General features: G+C 39.1%; 1 protein-coding gene across 2 annotated transcripts; it reads right to left on the reverse strand.

The window, feature by feature from the left end:
* Positions 1 to 27: 27 nt before the first annotated feature.
* LOC122669060 (protein PHR1-LIKE 3-like) lies at positions 28 to 18,034 on the reverse strand. 2 transcript variants are annotated; one of them, XM_043865697.1, is made up of 7 exons: positions 17,884 to 18,034; positions 17,568 to 17,761; positions 1,802 to 1,878; positions 1,468 to 1,522; positions 1,060 to 1,141; positions 892 to 961; positions 28 to 789 (listed from the first exon to the last, which is right to left on the reverse strand). In XM_043865697.1, the coding sequence occupies exons 2-7, from the start codon at positions 17,755 to 17,757 to the stop codon at positions 361 to 363; spliced, it is 903 nt and encodes a 300-aa protein (XP_043721632.1). In that variant the 5' UTR covers positions 17,758 to 17,761; positions 17,884 to 18,034; the 3' UTR covers positions 28 to 360. The 2 variants fall into 2 exon arrangements, with proteins under 2 accessions (XP_043721632.1, XP_043721631.1); XM_043865696.1 differs by having other exon boundaries at positions 877 to 961.
* Positions 18,035 to 20,449: the final 2,415 nt, after the last annotated feature.

Consider the following 20,449-nt stretch of genomic DNA (forward strand, 5'->3'; position numbering starts at 1 on the left):
ACAAGATTTTTAATTCAAATCCCTTAAACCAACAAGTTCAACCAATGAGTTCCAATTTCAATATTACCAAGTTCACATCCCCCTATTGCCTAAATACACATTGCTGATACATTCAAACAGCTACATGATCATGCATGAGCTAAACATGATGCCCAGATCACAATGATCAGATAATTTCTTGATTGTGTTACTAATAGGCATAAAAGGATGCCACTTCAATTCCAACTAAACCCCTTTTTAAGTACAAGGATCTGATTAGAGAATATACAGACCACGTGTTACAGTTGCGATTACAAATTGATAGGTCAGCTTAATTACCACAAAAATGGCATTTCCTGATGGAGCTAGGCCAGTCTTTCATCAAATACTAGTCATCATCCACTCAACATCTTGCCGCAAATCACTCTCCCAGGGCAATGAATCCCCTGTGGCTAAGATAGGCCGAGATCTTTTCTTCATGGCAATAGCCATTGGAGATACTGGGCTCCCAGTTGATGTCAGGCAGCTTTCAACAGAGCAGTCCCCAATCCTGCTTGGCCTGTTTGAAGCAGATTTCTCTTCCAAAGCCGCTGCAATCTCAGACAGAGAAGGTATTTTGAGTGTGTCAAGTGGGACCATGCCTAGACAATCATTGGAGACCTTGACAGCCAGTTCAGATAGCTCTTGCCTAACTGTTTCAACCCCATTTGATGCCAGAGTCTGCTCATTGAGAGCTTTGCAGGCTTTCTCTAGTATGGATTGCAAGTACTTGCCTTGGGCTTCAATCCGAAGGTGGAGATGACGCTGGACCTGATATCAGAAAATCCAAAGCAATGGTTTTAAGTATGATCATCTAGAGTTCATTGACTGAGATGGAGAAGCAAAAGCTACTACTGCAGCTGAGAAACTGACCTCCAGCTGTTCATGCAGTCTTCTTTGGACTTCCATCTGGACTCTTAGTGCCTCAGTAACCTGGTAACCACTGTTGTAAAATTGAAAGCAACAGATAATATATGATGTCAGAAGGAAGAACTAGGCAAACTTGAGTAGTAGACATCAAACCCAGATATCATAACATACTCGTTTAAGTCTTGAGTCATCATTCTTGACGAGGACGAAGATGTTGATGAACCAGTAACCTGACTTTCTGCTGCACAAGAAGCTGCAAACCCCACAGCAATGGTAAATGAATAAGCATTTTGATAAAAACTATGGATAAGCTACAACAGGACCTCGATGGGAAACCATATTAAAGTGAAACCAAGGAGCAAGAGCTCTGTATATTGGAGCTGATAATAAGGCATGCACAAGGCATACCACAATAGAGCTGACAAGGACATTCCAGTTGAGGCACACACTAATTTGTCATCCCATTTCTTAGAATCATCAACAAAATTCAAAAGAAAAGGATCAAAAAGTACGTAAAGCAGGCAATCCGAAAGCATAGATGAGTGCAGAAGCTTTTGTCCATTAGGAAGAGATGGATACCATCCTTGGAGTTTTCAGTGAATTCCTTGCATGATTGCTTCCCCAACCGATATTTCTGCATATAAAAGACGTTGGATACGAATTATAGAGAACATTTATTTAGTTTAGAACTGGAAACCAGCAACAGTGGGACAAAAAGGTAGATGACCAAAAATTGGGGCAGAAATAGGGCAAATTGAGAACAGAGTTGATGTACCAAAATTGTAAACATACAGGAATTCAAATCCATGTCCTTCATCTTAGGCTTACTACTTCAAAAATTAAAAGAAAACTAAACAAAATTTTAGAAGACAATGGCTGTAGATGAAAACAATGTCAATGTCCAGACAGATACCTGTAGATGAGACTTCAAATGATAAAGGGTGAGGCCTTTTACTCCCATTGTTCTCATAATAGTCTTTGGTGTTGCTTCTGCAAGCCAATTCAAAAATGAATTATAAGAAAAATATTGGAAGAGCTTACCAACACTGAAAAAGAAAACAATAAAGAAGAAAAGATTAAATGCTAAAGCCCGTTTTTTGGTTGGCTAAAGGAGCACACAATCTGGCAATGGCTAAATTTTGAAGAGAAAAGAGGGGGGGGGGGGAATAGGCCAGTCAACTGGACACTAAAAGGTCCATGGTACAGGCTGTGCTTAATCTTGAGGTCTTTAAACAGGTTAGACTTACAAATAGTAAGTAAAGCCCATCAAGCACTTCTGGACAAGGCTTTAGGGCTGGCTAACCCACGAGTTTGCAAGCATGTCGGATTGATGGCTAAAGCCTTGAAATTCTGGAATTCTTACTTCCCAAACTTCGATGTCTTGATTAATACAAATAATCTGGAGAAAAAGACGTGGATCGGGTATTGATATTTAGTAGATCTAATTACTGAGAGTAGTTAAATAGACTTGCAAAACACATGATAGATGTGGACCATACTCGTTCAGCCATAACTCATGTCTGAATTCCACAATGTTGCCAAAATAATTCAATAACCTATTGATGCAATTAAGATTGTCCAATTGGGTCAATTGGGCCTCATAAGACTTTATTTTGACCCATTGTTGGGATCTATAGACCTTAGGCTTCTTATTTTTGGGTTTATTGATGTAATGAGCCTAATTTATAAGCTTATAAGGTGGGGATAATGTAAGTACACGGGATTAGTAGTTAAATTGAGTGTTTGAATTAGATTAAGATACTTAATAGCTAGATAAAATTATGTTTTGAGTTTATTTACTTTATTGAGTGTATTAGAGTGATTAGGAGTCCTTTTATGAGTCAAATTAGGGATTTTAGAAGGTCTATATATGTAATACAAAAAAAGGGCGTACCCAATGCATGAGGTTCCCGCCACTGCGGGGTCTGGAGAGTGTCATAATGTACGCAGCCTTACCCTTGCTTTTGCAGAGAGGCTGTTTCCAGACTCGAATCCATGACAACAGGGTCTATATATATGTAATACAACCCCCATATATTAGAGATGATTTGAATAAAGAATATGATTTTTTTTTAAAGAGTTTTGGTGCTGTTGAGCAGTCCATACGGCATTGGTATCCCAAACCTGATTTCTTCTGTTCTCTTCTTCTTTCTTCCTCCTCCCAAGAAGATCGATCTCATCTCTCTTCCCTCCTCTTCCATCAATCTATTTCTTCCCTTAACAACGTAATAGCTTCCTTTTTATCTCAGATCTGATCACAGATTTGATTATTGGGAATGCATGCATCTGAGATCCTTAATCTGGATTTTCAGATTGCATCAATTGGTATCAGAGTCGAACCTAAGGCGACATCAAGGAGGTTGATCGATACAATTTACTCCTTTCAATTAGAGATGGTTTCCGTAAATTGCAAACAGAACTTTGTAATCTCCATACAGGGCTTCTTGCTTTGAAGACAAGTTGTTGGGAGCTTGCCAATAAGAATAACTGCTTCTATGGCAAGGTGTCAAGCATGATAGAATCTTCAGAAGGCTATACAAAGGTGGCTAACGAACGTGATGATCCAGCTAAAGTGAACGGTCCAATCAAGGTTACAACTAAAGAATTGATCGATGGTCCAACTTTAGTTGTGAAACCTCACAATCAAATTCCTGTCGAAGAGATGCCGTTTGGTAATGACCATCAAAAGATCGTGACGGTTAATTGTGAGTTGTGTTGGATCATTGCTCCATCGAAGTCGATGTTTGTGGATGCTGATCGAGTGGTGCTGATTCTCTTGTTTTACAAAACTCGAGGTCGAGATTTCTCAACACCGGGAGAATTGATGCAGTTAAGATTGTCCAATTGGGCCTCATAAGACTTTATTTTTGGCCCATTGTTGGGTTTTATAGACCTTAGGCTTCTTATTTTTGGGTTTATTAATGTAATGAGCCTAATTTATAAGCCTATAAATTGGGGATAATATTAGTACACGGGATTAGTAGTTAAATAGAGTATTTAAGTTAGATTAGGATACTTAATAACTAGATAGAATTTTGTTTTGAGTTTATTTACTTTATTGAGTGTATTAGAGTGATTAGGAGTCCTTTTATGAGTCAAATTAGGAAATTTTAGAAGGTCTATATATATATATGTAATACATCCCCCATCAATTAGAAATGATTTGAGTAAAAAATATGAATTTTTTCTAAGAGTTTTGGTGTTGTTGAGCAGTGCATATGGGATAGGTATCCCAAACCTGATTTCTTCTCTTCTCTTCTTCCTCCCAAGAAAATCGATCTCATCTCTCTTCCCTCCCCTTCCATCAATCTGATTTCTTCCCTTAACAATGTAGTTGCTTCCTTTATCTCAGGTCTGATCACAGATTTGATTATTGGACCTGTTTGCATCTGAGATCCTTAATATGGATTTTCAGATTGCATCACCTATATAACAGTAACAAAAAGTATTCCCTGCTATTAGAAAAGTACAGCCATAGTTGTTATCGTGATCTGGGTATTAGCGCAGAGAGCTAATACCGAGATCATAATGAGAAGGGTATTTCAGTCTAATATGTTGCTAGGGTGTTTCTTTTATTTTATTTAGGTGTTTACTATTTTACCCTTTAAGTGATTGATATAATGAAGATTGAGAGGGGAGTTACACATATCGTGGAACTCTCCCAATTCTGCTGCATCTCACCTCCTCCTCTTTCTCGGCTTCTCTTCTTCTTCTTCTTCTTCATTTTCTTCTTCTTTTTTCTTCAGTATTTATCATGGTATCAGAGCTGTAAGGGTTGTTACATACTTCGTGGATCATTGGTTTCCTTCTTTACAGCATTCGATTGAAGAAATTTTTTTTTTTTTGAAGATTTGCAGCACTTGCGGCTTCACCTATTTTCTGTTTGAAGGGGTGCAGCACCCTATGCTGTTTTCTGGATTGGTTTAGAGACTAGTTCATGATATGAATTAAGAACTAGGTCTCTCCCTTTTTTGTTTAAGGATTATTCGAAGGAGTTATTAGATGAAGTGAAGATTTTGTCAGGATTTTGTTGAGAAGATCGATTGCTGTCTCTACTGTTGGTTTCAGATTTTTCAAAGTTTTATCTGAGGGAGTTATTTGCTGTCCTTATTGATTTCTATCAAGGTTCTTCAATCTTGATCGACTTCTGTCCCTGTTTTCAGTATTTTGCAGTCTCTTTTGTCTTCACTTCATCAAGTAAATCATGGATGATGAGCCGAAACCTGTTGAGGGTTCAAAGTCAGTCACAACAGAAATTTTTTCTTCCTCTTCAAATCGTATTACCAAGAAGAAGTTGGAAGGGGTTACCAATTTTTTGCAGTGGAAGAAAATTGTTCGCCTAGTGTTAACTGGCCGTGATCAGCATAAACATCTATTCGAAACCAAGCCTGAGAATGACTCTTCGTGGGAGACAGTGGATGTTCGAATATTGGGACAGATGCTGAATTCTATGGATCACCAAATTGTGGACCTAGTGACACACATTGACATAGTGAAGGAGTTGTGGGAGTATCTTAATATCTTGTACTCTTGACAAAACAATCTGTCCCGTATTTATGACTTGTCCCAAGAGTTCTACAGAGCTGATAGGAAGGGTCGTACTTTGACCCAGTACTTTGCTGATTTTAAGAGAATGTATGAAGAGCTTAATTCCTTACTTCCTATCACTGCCAATGTGGAACAGATGCAGAACCAGCGGGAACAACTTGCTATTATGGGTTTTTTGGGAGGTCTTGGGAAGGAGTTTGACTTTGTTCCTTCCCAAATTCTTGGTGGTGACAAAGTAGCCACTTTGTCTGAAACCTTTTCCAGGGTTCTTCGTGTCTCTCGGGAACACACTACTGATAGTGATACTTCAGCCCTGGCTTCTTTTCCATCCAACCGTGTGCCCAACAGTGGGGCTGGTGGTGGTGGTAATGTCAGTTCTGGTGGTGGTGGTGGTGGTGGCCGTGGTCGTGGTGGTGGGGCTGGTGTTTCTAGTAAGGCACCTACCTTGGGTACTCAGGATACCTCTGATGTTTCTGGTGGTTCCGTGCGCACTTGTCATCATTGTGGTCGCAGGACATATCCAACGTTTACGTTGGAAACTACATGACAAACCAACTCAGCAACGGTTGCCAACTCATTGCATCCTCGGTGATTCTCCTGTTTCTCCACAGTCGAGGGTAAGGCGTGAAGATGTCGATGATGAATATGCCCGTCATACACGGTTTCAGATTTCTCAACCAGCCCTGACCTTCAAGCTGCGACCTTTGTTCGGACGAGATAATGTCTCGCATGCCTTTATTGTCTCTTCTGTCCCTGGATCATTGATTCAGGGGCCTCCGAGCACATGACTGGTGTTTCAGGTATACTTTCTTCTTTAAGCAATCCTCTTCGAGTGTCACTTTAGCTAATGGTTCCTTGGCTAAGGTGATGTAATGTCTTGTCCATATTACACCTTCTTTTTCTTTGTCTTCCGTTCTTTATGTTCCTGATTCTCCTTTTAACCTTTTCTCTGTTAGTCAGTTTATTAAATCCCATAACTGTTCTGTAACATTTTCTTCTGACTCTTGTGTATTTCAGGATCTTTCGTCGAAGATGATGATTGGTAGAGGTTGTGCATCAGGGGGACTTTACATACTTGAGGACACTTCATCTATGGCGTGTACCGGTGTGGCGTCACCCCACCAGATTCATTGTCGTTTGGGTCATCCTTCGTTGGAGAGTTTGAAGCTTCTTGATGGTCGTTTTGGTCTATTTCTAGTTTTAATTGTGAGTCGTGTCAGTTTGGGAAACTCCACCGTGCGAGTTATCCACCTAGAGTCAATAAACAGTCTGACCAACCACTGTCTTTAGTTCATTCGGATGTTTCGGGTCCATGTCCTGTCGTTTCCACTTTGGGTTTTCGTTACTTTGTAACTTTTGTTGATGATTATTCCAGGTTTACCTGGATCTATTTAATGAAAAATCGTTCTGAGTTATTTTCTATATTCTGTGCATTTGTGAATGAAGTGAATAATTAGTTTTCACACTCTTTGCGTGTTCTTCGTAGTGATAATGCTAAGGAATATTTCTCTGCTCCTTTTGCTGATTTTATGACTCAACGTGGTATTATTCATCAGTCCTCTTGTGCCTACACCCCTCAGCAAAATGGTGTGGCTGAGAGGAAAAATAGATATTTGATGGAAGTTACTCATTGTCTCTTGTTTGAGATGAAAGTGCTTAAATCCTTTTGGGAAGATGCTGTTTTAACATTGTGTTATCTCATTAATCGTATGCCTTCTTCGGTTTTACGTGGTGGTATTCCTTTTTCTTTGTTGTTTCCTTCTGAGCCACTGTTTGTTTTGCCACCACGTGTGTTTGGTAGTGTTTGCTTTATTTGTGATCATCGTCCAGGAGTTTCCAAGTTGGATCCCAAGGCTCTCAAGTGCATGTTTGTTGGTTATTCTCGCATTCAAAAGGGTTATTGTTGTTATTCTTTTGACTTGCAAAAATATTTTGTTACCGCTGATGTATCTTTCTTTGAGTCTACACCGTTCGTTCATTCTTCTAGTACTGTGTCTGACTTGGATGATGATATTCCTGTTACTGTTGTTCGGTCTACTGTTCACCATGCTCCGCAGGCTGCCTCATTACCGGCACCTCAACCTAGTGTGTATCAACATCACCAATGGAAAGTATGTCCTTCGACCCCTGCTACATCGACTTCTACGCCATCTCCTACTTTGCCGGCAGATCTTGTGATAGGTAATGATCCTCCTCCTTTGGACCCTTCTTCTGATCTTGATATTCCTATTGCTCGTCGTAAAGGGGTTAGGGCTTGTAACCAACACCCCATTTCTAACTTTGTTTCTTATGATAGTTTGTCTTCCACCTTTCATTCTTGTTTACATACTCTTGAGCATCATCCTGTTCCTAAGTCTATCGCAGAGGCATTGTCTAGTCCTGGTTGGGGGGCTGCTATAGGTGAGGAATTATCGGCATTGGAAGAAAATCAGACTTGGGATCTTGTTCCCTTACCTTCGGGGAAGACTGCTATTGGTTGTCGCTTGGTGTATGCGGTGAAGGTGAATCCTGATGGGTCCTTAGCTCGCTTGAAAGCCCGTCTGGTTGCTAAGGGGTATGCCCAAGTATATGGTGTGGATTACTTGGATACCTTTTCACCCGTGGCAAAGCTGACTTCTATTCGTATTTTGATATCTCTTGCTGCTACTTATCATTGGCCCTTATATCAGCTTGATGTCAAGAATGCATTCTTGCATGGTGATTTGCATGAAGAGGTTTATATGGAGCAACCTCCTGGGTTTGTTGCTCAGGGGGAGTCTGGCTTGGTGTGTAAATTGAAGAAATCTCTCTATGGGCTGAAATAGTCCCCTAGAGCTTGGTTCGGCAGGTTTACTGAAGTTGTGTTAGAGTTTGGGCTGACACGGTGTGATAGTGATCATTCTGTATTTTTCCACTGTTCTGGAGGTGGAAAACTGTTTCTTGTGGTTTATGTTGATGATATAGTCATCACAGGACATGATGTTTCTGGAATTGATGGTTTGAAGGCACACCTGCAGCAGAAATTTCAGACCAAGGACTTGGGAAAGCTGAAATATTTTTTGGGTGTGGAAGTTGCTCAATCAAAGAAAGGGATCTCGCTCTCACAACGGAAATATGTTCTTGATCTTTTGTCAAAGACAGGAATGCTAGGTTCTAAGCCTCTAGATACTCCTATGGATCCTAACTTAAAACTTGTTGCAGAGGATGGTGAGATTTTAGGTGATCCAGAAAAGTATCGGAGGCTTGTTGGTAAATTGAATTATCTCACAGTGACTAGGCCTGATATAGCTTTTCCAGTTAGTGTGGTGAGTCAGTTTCTGTCTGCTCCTCGGATAACTCATTGGGAGGCTGTTGTGCATATTTTACGCTATCTTAAAAAGGCTCCTGGACGTGGTCTTCTCTACAGTGATCATGGTCATGGGCGAATAGTAGGTTTTTCAGATGCTGACTGGGCAGGATCTCCAGTTGATAGACGATCTACTACAAGTTACTGTGTCTTCGTTGGTGGAAATTTGGTGTTCTGGAAGAGTAAGAAACAGACAGTTGTTGCCCGCTCCAGTGTAGAGTCAGAATACAGGGCTATGGCACATGTTACCTGTGAGTTGATGTGGGTAAAGCAATTAATGACTGAACTTGGCTTTGTTGATGGTGCTCCAATGAAACTGTGGTGTGATAATCAAGTTGCTGTCCATATTGCTTCAAATCCGGTGTTTCATGAGAGGACGAAACACATTAAAGTTGACTGTCATTTCATTCGAGAAAAGTTACAACAAGGTTTGATTTCTCCTGGCCATGTCCGTACAGGAGAACAACTCGCAGACGTGTTCACAAAGTCATTGGGAAGTACAAGAGTGGATTATATTTGTAACAAGCTGGGCATGATTGACATCTATGCTCCAGCTTGAGAGGGAGTGTTATCGTGATCTAGGTATTAGCGCAGAGAGCTAATATCGAGATCATAATGAGAAGGGTATTTTAGTCTAATATGTTGGTAGGGTGTTTCTTTTATTTTATTTAGGTGTTTACTATTTTACCCTTTAAGTGATTGATATAATGAAGATTGAGAGGAGAGTTACACATATCGTGGAACTCTCCCAGTTCTGCTGAATCTCACCTCCTCCTCTCTCTCGGCTTCTCTTCTTCTTCTTCTTCTTCTTTTTTCTTCAGTATTTATCAATAGTCAAGTTGCATGTTGTTCAATTCAACTCTCTTAAATCTTGTATAAGAGCATGCATTTTGGTGCTGCTCCTGCAACCACTATTACAAATTTCCATGGAAGAACTAAAGTTGTCTCGGTTTCGCAGCCTACTGAGACGAGATGTGGGTCGACTTTATTTTCGACCTGGTTTTGCATGGTTTCGGCCATATTTCGGCAATTTCGCAAGTTTTGACCTAAAAACACCTATATAAATTCACTTATCCTCCATCGAAACTTAAGGAAACCTGGCTCAACACCAGGATAAACACTTATTTATGCCAAATATTCATTTACTTAAGATATTAATCATAAATAAGCAAATACCCCCTATTTGAATCCTATAAAAATAGTTTAAAATTGAATTCTAAACAGATAAAAAGTCAACCCCCCAATTCAAGAACAAAAACTGGATTTTCGGAGGCAGGTGCAATTTTCAAGTTTCAACCTTTAAATGGTGGAGTTTTTTTCAAATCTAATAATTCCATAAATCTTAATATGATAAAACATTGGTAAAAACCAAAAGAGCCGTAAAATATTCATTTGTTTTGATGTCAAAAAACTTATTTCCATTCAAAGTGATTTTAAACAGCATTCTCGCACACCAAATTAAGTTTGACTTTTCAATATAAATAAGATTTAAGAAAATTTGGATTCGTTGGATAGCTTTGTTGAGCTTTCAAACAAATACAAGATTGCTTAAATCTAATTTATATTGAAGGAGTTATGTTCCAATCAAACATTATTCGATACCATGTCCAAAAACAATATACACTATCAAACTTGTGTCAAAACCACAAATATTATCTGGAGTGTTTTCTATGTGAAACTAATGCATGGATTGGGTTCAAAATATAAAAAATAGGCAGCACAAAAAGAATCAAGGGAAAAAAAACAACTTTCGGGCCTCGAAGATCTGCTTTGTGTATGATCAAAGCTGGTAGGATTAAAGTGTGATCCAATCTACACCTTGCGGTGTGAAGCCTGGGTGGCTTGTTGTTGGGATTGGAGTTTGATCCAATCGACACTCTGCGGTGTGAAGCCCGAGTGGTTCCTCTCAAGTTCTACTTTCAAGTTTCTATCCAAAATTCAATTTTTATTCAAGTTCCTCCATCAACAAGCTGGTGCCAATTACATTCTGCTATTACAAGTACGTCTGAAACATTACCCATCCCCCAATTCTATATCTAATCCTGTACAGCCCCAAACCCTAACTTTCTCTCTTTTCTACTAAAATCTCCACAGACCTAACCAGCCTGCCAAAACCTGTGATATTTGGATCGATTACTCCCCTGACATATCGGGAAACTCGATCCAAAGATTAGCCCCATCCTCCCACTCAAACCCTAGAAAACCCCACTTTTATTAAACCCCATAAACCCTAATTTTTGTCCAGCCCAAACCAACCGTCAAAACAGTTTACAAATCTAACCGATTATCTCTCATACCCTCATAGAAAACCATTCAAGTTTGGTTAACTTCTGTCCAGCCAAACCTAGAAATCCATCTTTTCCTCTTTTCCAAAACCCAAAACCCTAACCCTAACTTGCAGCCTATTCAAGTTTACACACTTCTACTCATCAAAATATCTCAAGACCTTCACTGATAGACTCCCCTACACCTGCCTAGCATAACCAATACCTCAAACCCTAACCCTAACCAAACCTTAACCCTAAGTTTGACCTAAATTCATATTTTGCCCCAATCGGATTACCAGTTCATATCAGATCCTGGTGTACTGGCTCCTAGTTGGTCTCCTACCAATCTAGGACTACATTAGCAGGGGTACAGGAGCAGCTCCAGTTGGTGGTATTCTCAACAGCACAACCACAATGAAGAAGGATGACTCTAGCCTTGAGTGATGATCTCCAGCAATAGCAGAAGCAGCCTGGAACAACAGCAACAACACTCAGATGGCTTTCTGGGCAGAGGAATGATCACACAGCCGCCTTGGCTCGATGGAGAAGAAAGAGAATGAAGGTGGTAGTGGAGGGGTTGGGATAGATGGATTTGGCTCTCCTAGCCAAGCTCCTTCAGCCCTTCAAGCCACACACAACTTGAGAAACACTCATAATTGCAGCAAGCAGAATCTCATACAACTTGGTAAAATCGTAGGGAGTGGCTAAAACAACCTTACAATAAATAGAGGGCAGGACTTGCTCCTCAAGTAAAAGAAAAATTGAAATTTAACTTAATAATTTCAACAGAAAATTAGAAACTACTCCAATTACTTGACTGAACTAAATTAGAAACATAATAGGTACTTCACTCCTTCAAGCGGAGACCACTATAAGTGAATATCGGCCCACACTTGAAGTTACAAAATTTTGTCAATAACTTGACAATTATGCCCCCATGATTCTGGGTTTGAGAGACCCAGTAACTCCCAGCCCTATTGGGCTGGCCCAACTTAAAGTTGGTTGGCCCTATGGCCCATTGGGTTGGTCCACCAATTGGTGAAGTGAACCAGCCCTTCTCTCATGAGTTCCCTTATTTCTTGCCAAACAACTTGGCTTTTGCATCAAATATATTTGGGTTCCCATTGTTCTCTTGGTTTTCTCATATGGTTTGTTTCTCATTGTTCTCTTGGTTTGCTCATACAATTTCTCACCCCATTGTTCTTCTGGTTTTAGCCTAAAACTGATTCACCTTTCGATAAAAGATTCTGGTTTGATTCCTAGTTTGACTATTCAAACCTAGGACTACATTAAGTGGTATCAGAGCATGGCAAAGAGTGAATCAATAGCACTACCAGCCCCACCCAATCCTATGGCAAAGGTTATTGAAATGTTTCAGCAGTCAGCAGCTGAACAAAGAACTATTAGTGAGAGATTAAAACAACTTGAGGGTCGTCCAGTTACTCCAATACGGGATAGTAATCTACCACTGGAAGAAGACAGATATCAAATACAGCCTCAAGTTCATCGCACCAACCAAAGGCACAAAGAAGAAAGGGAACGCCCTAGAACTCCTATGGTCCAGCCTACATTCAAAGAACATGTGAGATGTTATTTCAATGCTGAAACTGGTACTCCTCATCGGTGCATTGATATTACTACAAAGAAGGTGAAGCCCAAAGTTCCATACTTTGATGGACAGGCAGACCCATACCTATTCCTTGATTGGCTAGATTCTCTAGATGAATATTTTGACTGGTACAGAATGACTGAGGCAAGGAAGCTTCACTTTGTTTGCATGTGATTGACAGGTCGTGCTAGTGAATGGTGGACATTCCATAAAGAGAGGCTTAAAGTTAGAACGTGTGAAACTAGGAGTTGGGAAGAGATGAAGCACGAGTTAAAGAACAAGTACCTACCAAAGCATATCCCAAGTAGACTTGCCCTTCGACTAGGTAACTACCAAAAGGCTTTCAGAATTGAAGACAACTTGAAGCAACCATCAATGCAATTCGGTTCACAAATTGAGGATTGTTGGAAGTCAAGCATCACTAATGTTAGAACACAGACTCAACTCAACTTTGCACCATCAAAGGAAAAAACGAAGGAAACATTCAAGGAAAAGGAGCTTGAAGCTGAAGTTATCACAATGAAGTGTGATAATAAAGAAGAGACGGTGCTTGAAGCTTCAAAGACAAAAGGTAAACATGTGGAAGATTCTACTGAAGAGGCCTAGGTTGAAGAGATCAAAGTAGACCAAACTGAAACAATGGAAGGTCAAGTGGTGGTCAAGAATACTCCACAAGAAATCATTGACATTCAAGATGTTCTTGAAGAGATGGAGCTTGTGCCTCAAGTCTTCAATGAGAAGGTTACCAACGTTGAGGACTCTATGAATACGACATTCACAATTGACATTGATTCAAAGGTCCAGCACAAAGAGTTTGTTATGCCACCATGGTTCTCTAAAGAGAAAGCTCCATGCCTTTTAGACTTAATTCCTAATGTTCTCGCATCACCATAGTTTTGTTAGGGAATGGTCAAAGTTGTTATTCAGATGTTTCCCTCTCATCACTGCAAAATTCGAGGACGAATTTTTTCAAGCTGGTGAGAGTTGATGAAGATTCATCACCAAAATAAGCTTGTTTTATTAGGAATAAGTCTAGGGTTGGATTCTATACATGTTGGGCCTTTGATCCCATGGGTTTTCAATGTAATTGGTCACTTTTATGGACCTAAAGTATGGGTAATAGGGCTGCATACGGGATTAGATGTTTTAGTTCCATACTTACTTTTATTTTGGCGTTTTTATTCTTAAATTGAACCGGTTCAAGTAGTGGTTCAATTTAAGTGACTTTAGTAGTTTTTCTTTTAAGTATTTAGTTGGGCTAGATTAGGACTTTGTTTTGAGTCTATTTTAGTTTCCAAAGCTTGATTTCTTCGCATATTGGCGGCATTTGGTGCATCTACAAGTTGATTCTACACAATTGTGAACCGATCTTCTCAAAGGTAAAAGTAATTTTGAGAGCACTGGTTCATTTGGATATGGGAGTGGTCATGATACATCTGCTGCTACATATGGATATGGGGATGGGTTAGGTGCTGGGTTATCTCTTGCTGACAGTATCTTCGGGTATCCATCCCAGCCATGTGTGCCGGTTTCACCTTCTTACACTCTCGATGAGCCCTTCCCTAGATTGGGATATCTTAGACCAGTTGATGATGGGGCTTATCAATGGGCTGGAATGGACTATGAGAACAATTGGTCCCATAACATGTCATGGGATACGTATGTTGTGCGTTTAGAGGAACGGCTTCGCAATCTTCAGTGGTATGTTGCTCGTGGATTAGACCCACCAAGAAACTCCGCATGGCATTGAGAAAGGAGCAGCTTAATGTTGTATTTGGATGATATGTATCATTCAGGGTTCTTGTACTTTAAATTCATGTGAACTAAGTATCTATAATACGAGTTTAGTGTCTATATCAACGCGTACATTAGTAAACTTTGGTCAATAACCACAAGTACGATTTTGAGTGATTTTTTGGTGAAAATAATCCATGGATTGTGTTTAAAATGTCAAAAATAGGCTATATGCAAAAAATCAGACCTAAAAAAACATTTTTGGGCACCGAAACCAAGGTTTCAAGATGGCTGGGAAAAAATACCCGGTTTTGACCTGGTTTCGACTAGTTTCGACCAAATCTCAGTTTCAGCTAGGTCGAAACCTGGTTGAAACCCGAGTTCTTGATCCTTGCCCCCTTCTTCTATCTATCCATCTTCTACCTTCTATTTTCTTTTATTTTCCAATCAATCTCTGTGTGCTTGATCTACTGCAAGACTGAGTACATTCAATTGTGTATTTTCTGCTGCTGTAATCTCCCATCGATTGGTGTGATTGCTGCAATGTTAATCTGAATTGACTATACCTGAGATCCTGCTTGGGGCTAAAATATTCATGACCCAACCTTACATTATCTACCCAATGCTCAGAAACACCAACAGACACTGCTACCTGGCAGAAATATGCATTGATGATGGAAATCATCAGGCACCAAGGGATCCTTTATTCTAAAGACATTTAAACTAAAAATGGTACTTAATGAAATTTCAATTAAAAGATTTAAACACAAGGACAATAAAGATCTAGTATGAAATAGTTTCCATATTCATAGTTTAAATTTAATTGCCAATGTAACTTTAAAAAAGAATAATTTAATAGTAATTATTGAAAATAAAATAAAATTGATGAGAGACCATTTATAAAATTTTGAAGGACAAAGGTTTATTACACCCTTACACATCTATGATCTTTGTGTCTGTTAATTACACCAAAAGACACTACTATGGTCTTCGTTTTTTCTCCCTCAGGAGGGAGCAAAGTCGAACAAAAACCAATTTCAAGGCCAACAGAGAATTCAACCAAAAAAACACAAAAAAGGGCATAAGGAGAAAGAACAAAATGAGCTCCATCAATTTCCATAAATAACTGACATCCACATAAATTTAATGTAAAATGTCAGCCAACAATAAATCACATTCCTAAGATTCTCCACCATATTGTATCACGATTGACACTTGAATGTGAAATGTGAGATTTGTGAGACATTGTGTACGAGCACACTTCCAACACTGCTAGATCCACAAAGTTTTAGTAGTCATGAGTCATCGTAACTAGATTTTTTTTTGGTAAGGAGTCATCGTAACTAGATGACTGCTTATAAATGTTGAAAGCTATAATCCTGCACACACCAATGAAAATTATCCAAAGAATACAGAATGTACCGATATTATGTTGGATATCATTCAAAGATGTATTTGAATGGTTCACTCTACATGTAATAGTTTCCCATGCACATAAAATCTAGCCACTTAACGGTTCATAATAGAATTGTAATGGAATTATGGAAGAGGTCCACAGACTGTTACACTCAGAACCCACATGCTAAAGGATGCAACAAAAGTTACAATAGGCCAGAATACATTTTATATTGATCCACCCAAGCATTAGAACAATGACATCGAGGATATGCAAGGCTAAGTACACCGAATTCTTTATATGAAGAAGAATAAAATAGAAGATAGTTGACAACAATAACTGCTCCACATGCCAGCTTCCCCCCTTCTCAATTTCCCAATGGATGGCAATAGGTTACACTTCAAAAGACCTTTACAACTTGATGTTTGTTATATTCTCTTTGCATAAAAAAAAAACTACGGGTCTAGGGAGGGTCATAATGTATACAGCCTTACTTTATGCAGCCTTACCCCCGTTTTGCGGATAGGCTGTTTCCCGACTCAAACTTGCAACCACTAGGTCACAATGGAGCAACCTTACTGTTGCGCCAAGGCTCACCCTCATCCTCTTTGCATAAAAATCATCTCCATAATTTCAAATTACCCACCAAACATATCAAGAGGCCATCCCTAATGAGCTTCCAAATCAAGGAGGAAAAAATCCACTTGCTTCACAAGTGCCTAGCAGGATTAACATTTGGTTTAACTGACACTCTTCTGTAAATAAAAAATACATCAGTTTCTTACGAGCAGGTTAAACAACATATCAATGGAATTGAGTATGAGGAATCAGTCCAGGACTAAAGTGTACAGGAGTGAAGAGGGCCATAAATAACAGTGAGGCATAGTTTATTATCTCTGTAAGTTGACACTGCCTTTAACCATAAGCATATTCATGCCAAATTGTACGTCAAACTATAACTCTCTCCTAAGACAAGCCACAGAGGAAGTGATCATTCTATTCCTCTGCAGGCCAACTGACTAGTCCCTCAAAAGCATTCGTCTTTTCAGTAATTTCTCCACGGTGTACTCCAGCCTCCAGCATTTCAAAACACAGTACCAGAACCTCCACAAGCACGTATATAATTCCTCAATGGACCCATTATAAATTTGCATTAGTAAAAAATTAAGATACAATCAGAGGATGGGAAGATTAACCCATGGACGAGCAGCAGTAGAAGGGGAAAAACACCAAATTCTTGAAATTTCAACACTTGTTTGAGTCCACACTGGCGCTATGCAATATCCCTCCCCCCCCCCCCCAACCCCAACCCCAACCCCAACCCCCATAAGTATCCAAATAAGTGGTTCCATTACAGCAAAGTAACAATGCTAATCAGGCTAATGCGTGTAATTTCAAAAAGAAAAATAATAACAATAGTGAACCTCCTTCACCAAACAACAACAACAACTCAGCCTGATCCCAACTAAATGGGAAGTGAACCTTCTTCACCAAATACCATTAATAAAAAAAAAGCATTTTACTTGGTCAATAAAATTCGGCACATTAACCGTAAAACTTGATCATCCCGGCAGTAGAAAGGGAGATGTGAGCGGGTGATACCCACTATTGGCATAACCCTAAAATTTTCACACGAAATATTAAGAAAACTAACTGAAGTAGTACAATATGAAAAGCAGCAACAAATTGATGAACAAAAAGAACCGAAAAAAGTGTAGCAAAAGCTCAGGCAATTTTACAGTAGAAAAATGAAATGAAAGGGGAAAGAAAGGAGAAGCAGTTAAAATGAACAATACTCACTGTCAGGTCCACCCAACTGCGTAACAGCATCAACGAATCTCTCATGGAGCTCAACAGTCCATCGCAACCGAGGCTTCGGATCGGAAGTGAGGACTAAACAAGCATCACCAGGAAGATTAGTGCCTTCAAGAGATCCCTGTAAACTTTCATGACCGACAACACCGTCGAGCGAATGTATCCCAGAGTACATTTTCCTGAAAACCCACAAAAAAGATCAGAAAAAAAGAACCCAACAAACAATAACTTTTTTTTTTTGAAATAAAAAGCCGGAAAGAAAAGGAAAACAAAAAAAAAAATATTCCACCCACAGACCCACCAGGGTTCCAGGGCTAGAAGCCCAGAAAATCTTCAAACCCAGAAAGCAATCAATGCTGTCAAAAGCTTTAATAATCCAAAAAGGGGAAAGGAGAAGGCATGCATGGAAAGAGAGAAAGAGATAGATGTGTTGGGTTCTTGCAGGAAAAGTTACAAGAGAAAGGATGGCAATTTTTTCTTTTCTCTTGTTATATTCTTGGGAGGGAGTCAAGTGACTCAAGTCTGAAGACTCTGAACTCTGAAGAGCTAATCTGCCACCAATAGCACCTAAATCCCCAATTCACAGTAAAGTGAACACTGAACACTGATAGGTTGACTGTTCAAATCACCTCCATCTCCATTTACCACTTCATAACCTTCGTTAATGCTATTTCCTTTGTTAATGAGTTGATGGTGTGATTTTAAGTTGGGTTGACAAAGGGTGACAAGACAGTCCAAAAGATGGTAGTGTGAGGTCTACGGCGGCTTGTGAGGACCCCACCATTTATATACTTAGGGCAAGGGCAAGATATCACTCTCTGGTCCTGTGGTGCTTGTACCAGCAGGTAACAGTACAGGGCCAATGAAAATTCGTACAAAGACATCAACATAGATGAGATTCTTTTATTTCACGAAGATAAGGTGTTATTTTCGAGTGCTCCTGGGCGTAGGCCCCCGGGATTAGGTAGTATTCTTTTTTTCTCATATAATTATTAGTTGTAGGGGAAAAGAACTATAAAAAGCAAAGTGAACATAAAAGGGCTTGAAATGATACCCTATCCCATGAAAGATGAAAATCCCACCTCCTTCCACTTATGGCCTTGGATGGTACCCATATTGAACCCTCTCCATTAGTATATTGTTTTTGAGAGAAGATTTCTTACAAAAACAATGTGAGAAGGAATCTGTACACTACAACCGATGAAGGATTGGAAATTAAGATCAACCACATGGGGCTCACATGAACAGGAATAGGATAGATAAATGTTAGTCTAGGTCCCACTGTTATTAAGTGAGAATGGTATAAAGATATCTGCACAATAACAGTGTAGCAATCTTTTCTTTTTTTTCTTTTATATTGGGACAAGTCAATTTGAAAGGTTTTGAGACAAAAGTGCTCTAGTCATTGAAATGGTAATGAGGCATAGTTTCTTCATTTTTCTGTTTTCATGAATTCTTGAAGGGAGAAAGTTTTCTACCAATGGGCAAAAGGAAAATCACTTTATCATGTTGATTTGAGGCTATGATTAAACTATTGGAATAATAAATGTCATTGTTAACCCTGGTTCTTAGGTCCAAAATTTACTTAGGCTATGTTTGGATCTATTTAAGGAAGTGAAGAGGCAGAGTGTCTTCATTTTCTTGTTTCCATTGGTTCCTAAATGTGTTCATGAGGAATGGTGAACCACATGTTTTTCTGTCTATTGGTTCCCAAATGTGTTTATAATACAATGTAACCAGTGACTTGGTCCTTTTAAGTCAAGTTATTCTCTGCATGTGAGTTCTTTATTTGATTATTATGGTTGTTACACAATAAAAATAAAAAAAATTGAAAAAAAAATCTTTGAATATAAAAACTTGTAATGCAATTGAATGAAATATTTTTCTGTTTAAATATGGTGATAATAAAGTATGTGATAAATGCCATATTTATGCATGGTTTGTGTGAATTATTGTTGTTTTGATTACTATTATACTTAAATTGTTGATGACATCAAAATATATATTATTAGGCCCTGATAGGAGTGGTTGCTATGAGTTTAGGTGATTTGATTAGGCTTATATTAAAATTATTCAAATGATTGACTTGTTAAAAGACACAACTCATTACCTTCTTTGATCGGTTAGGAGGGTTAGGAGGTAATCATTTGTCCCATTTTTGCCATTTACAAGGGAATGAGGGGTATTAATGAAAACAAAAAGGACAAGTGGTCACCTCTCACATGGAGGTTCACCTGCATGTGTATTTGACCCCATGGGCCTCACAGCTTTAAGACGTACGTGTTATACCAAGTGGAGGAGGCTACTCTTTATCAATAGTTCAAGATTTCCCTCCCTAGCCAGTGTGGGACTAAGTTTGCATTCCCTTACTAATCTCCCGAACCCTCACAGTTTTAAAACGCGTCATACAAAGTAAATGAAAATATTCTTTATCAATAGCTCGGGATCTCTATCCCTAATCAATGTGGGACTAAATTTGCATCTTTCATCGATCACCTAAATCCTCTGGTACTAAGCTGTCTCTTGATAGAGACGTCTCAATGATCTCCCAAGTGGATTGATACTATATTGTCTTCTTGGGGCGTTACACTGGTGTTTCTAGTCTAACATAGGACACCAATCCAACCTAGGGGGCACACTCATATGCCTTAGGTGCATTTCTAAGCTTTCAAATGTTCATTTTAAACCCTTTTTTAGTTATCTTCATATATATATATAGGTGACTAAGTTGTTAGAGAACCTAACTTAATTGAATATAACTAAAACCCTGACAAATGTTTTAATAAGAACAAGATGAGCAAGTGGTCTTATTTGGGCACCCATGGCTTCATTCCTTTAAACACCATTTGGAGAAAGCAATCTATATT

This window comes from Telopea speciosissima, chromosome 7 (assembly GCF_018873765.1).
Source record: "Telopea speciosissima isolate NSW1024214 ecotype Mountain lineage chromosome 7, Tspe_v1, whole genome shotgun sequence".
In the NCBI taxonomy this organism is placed as follows: domain Eukaryota; kingdom Viridiplantae; phylum Streptophyta; class Magnoliopsida; order Proteales; family Proteaceae; genus Telopea; species Telopea speciosissima.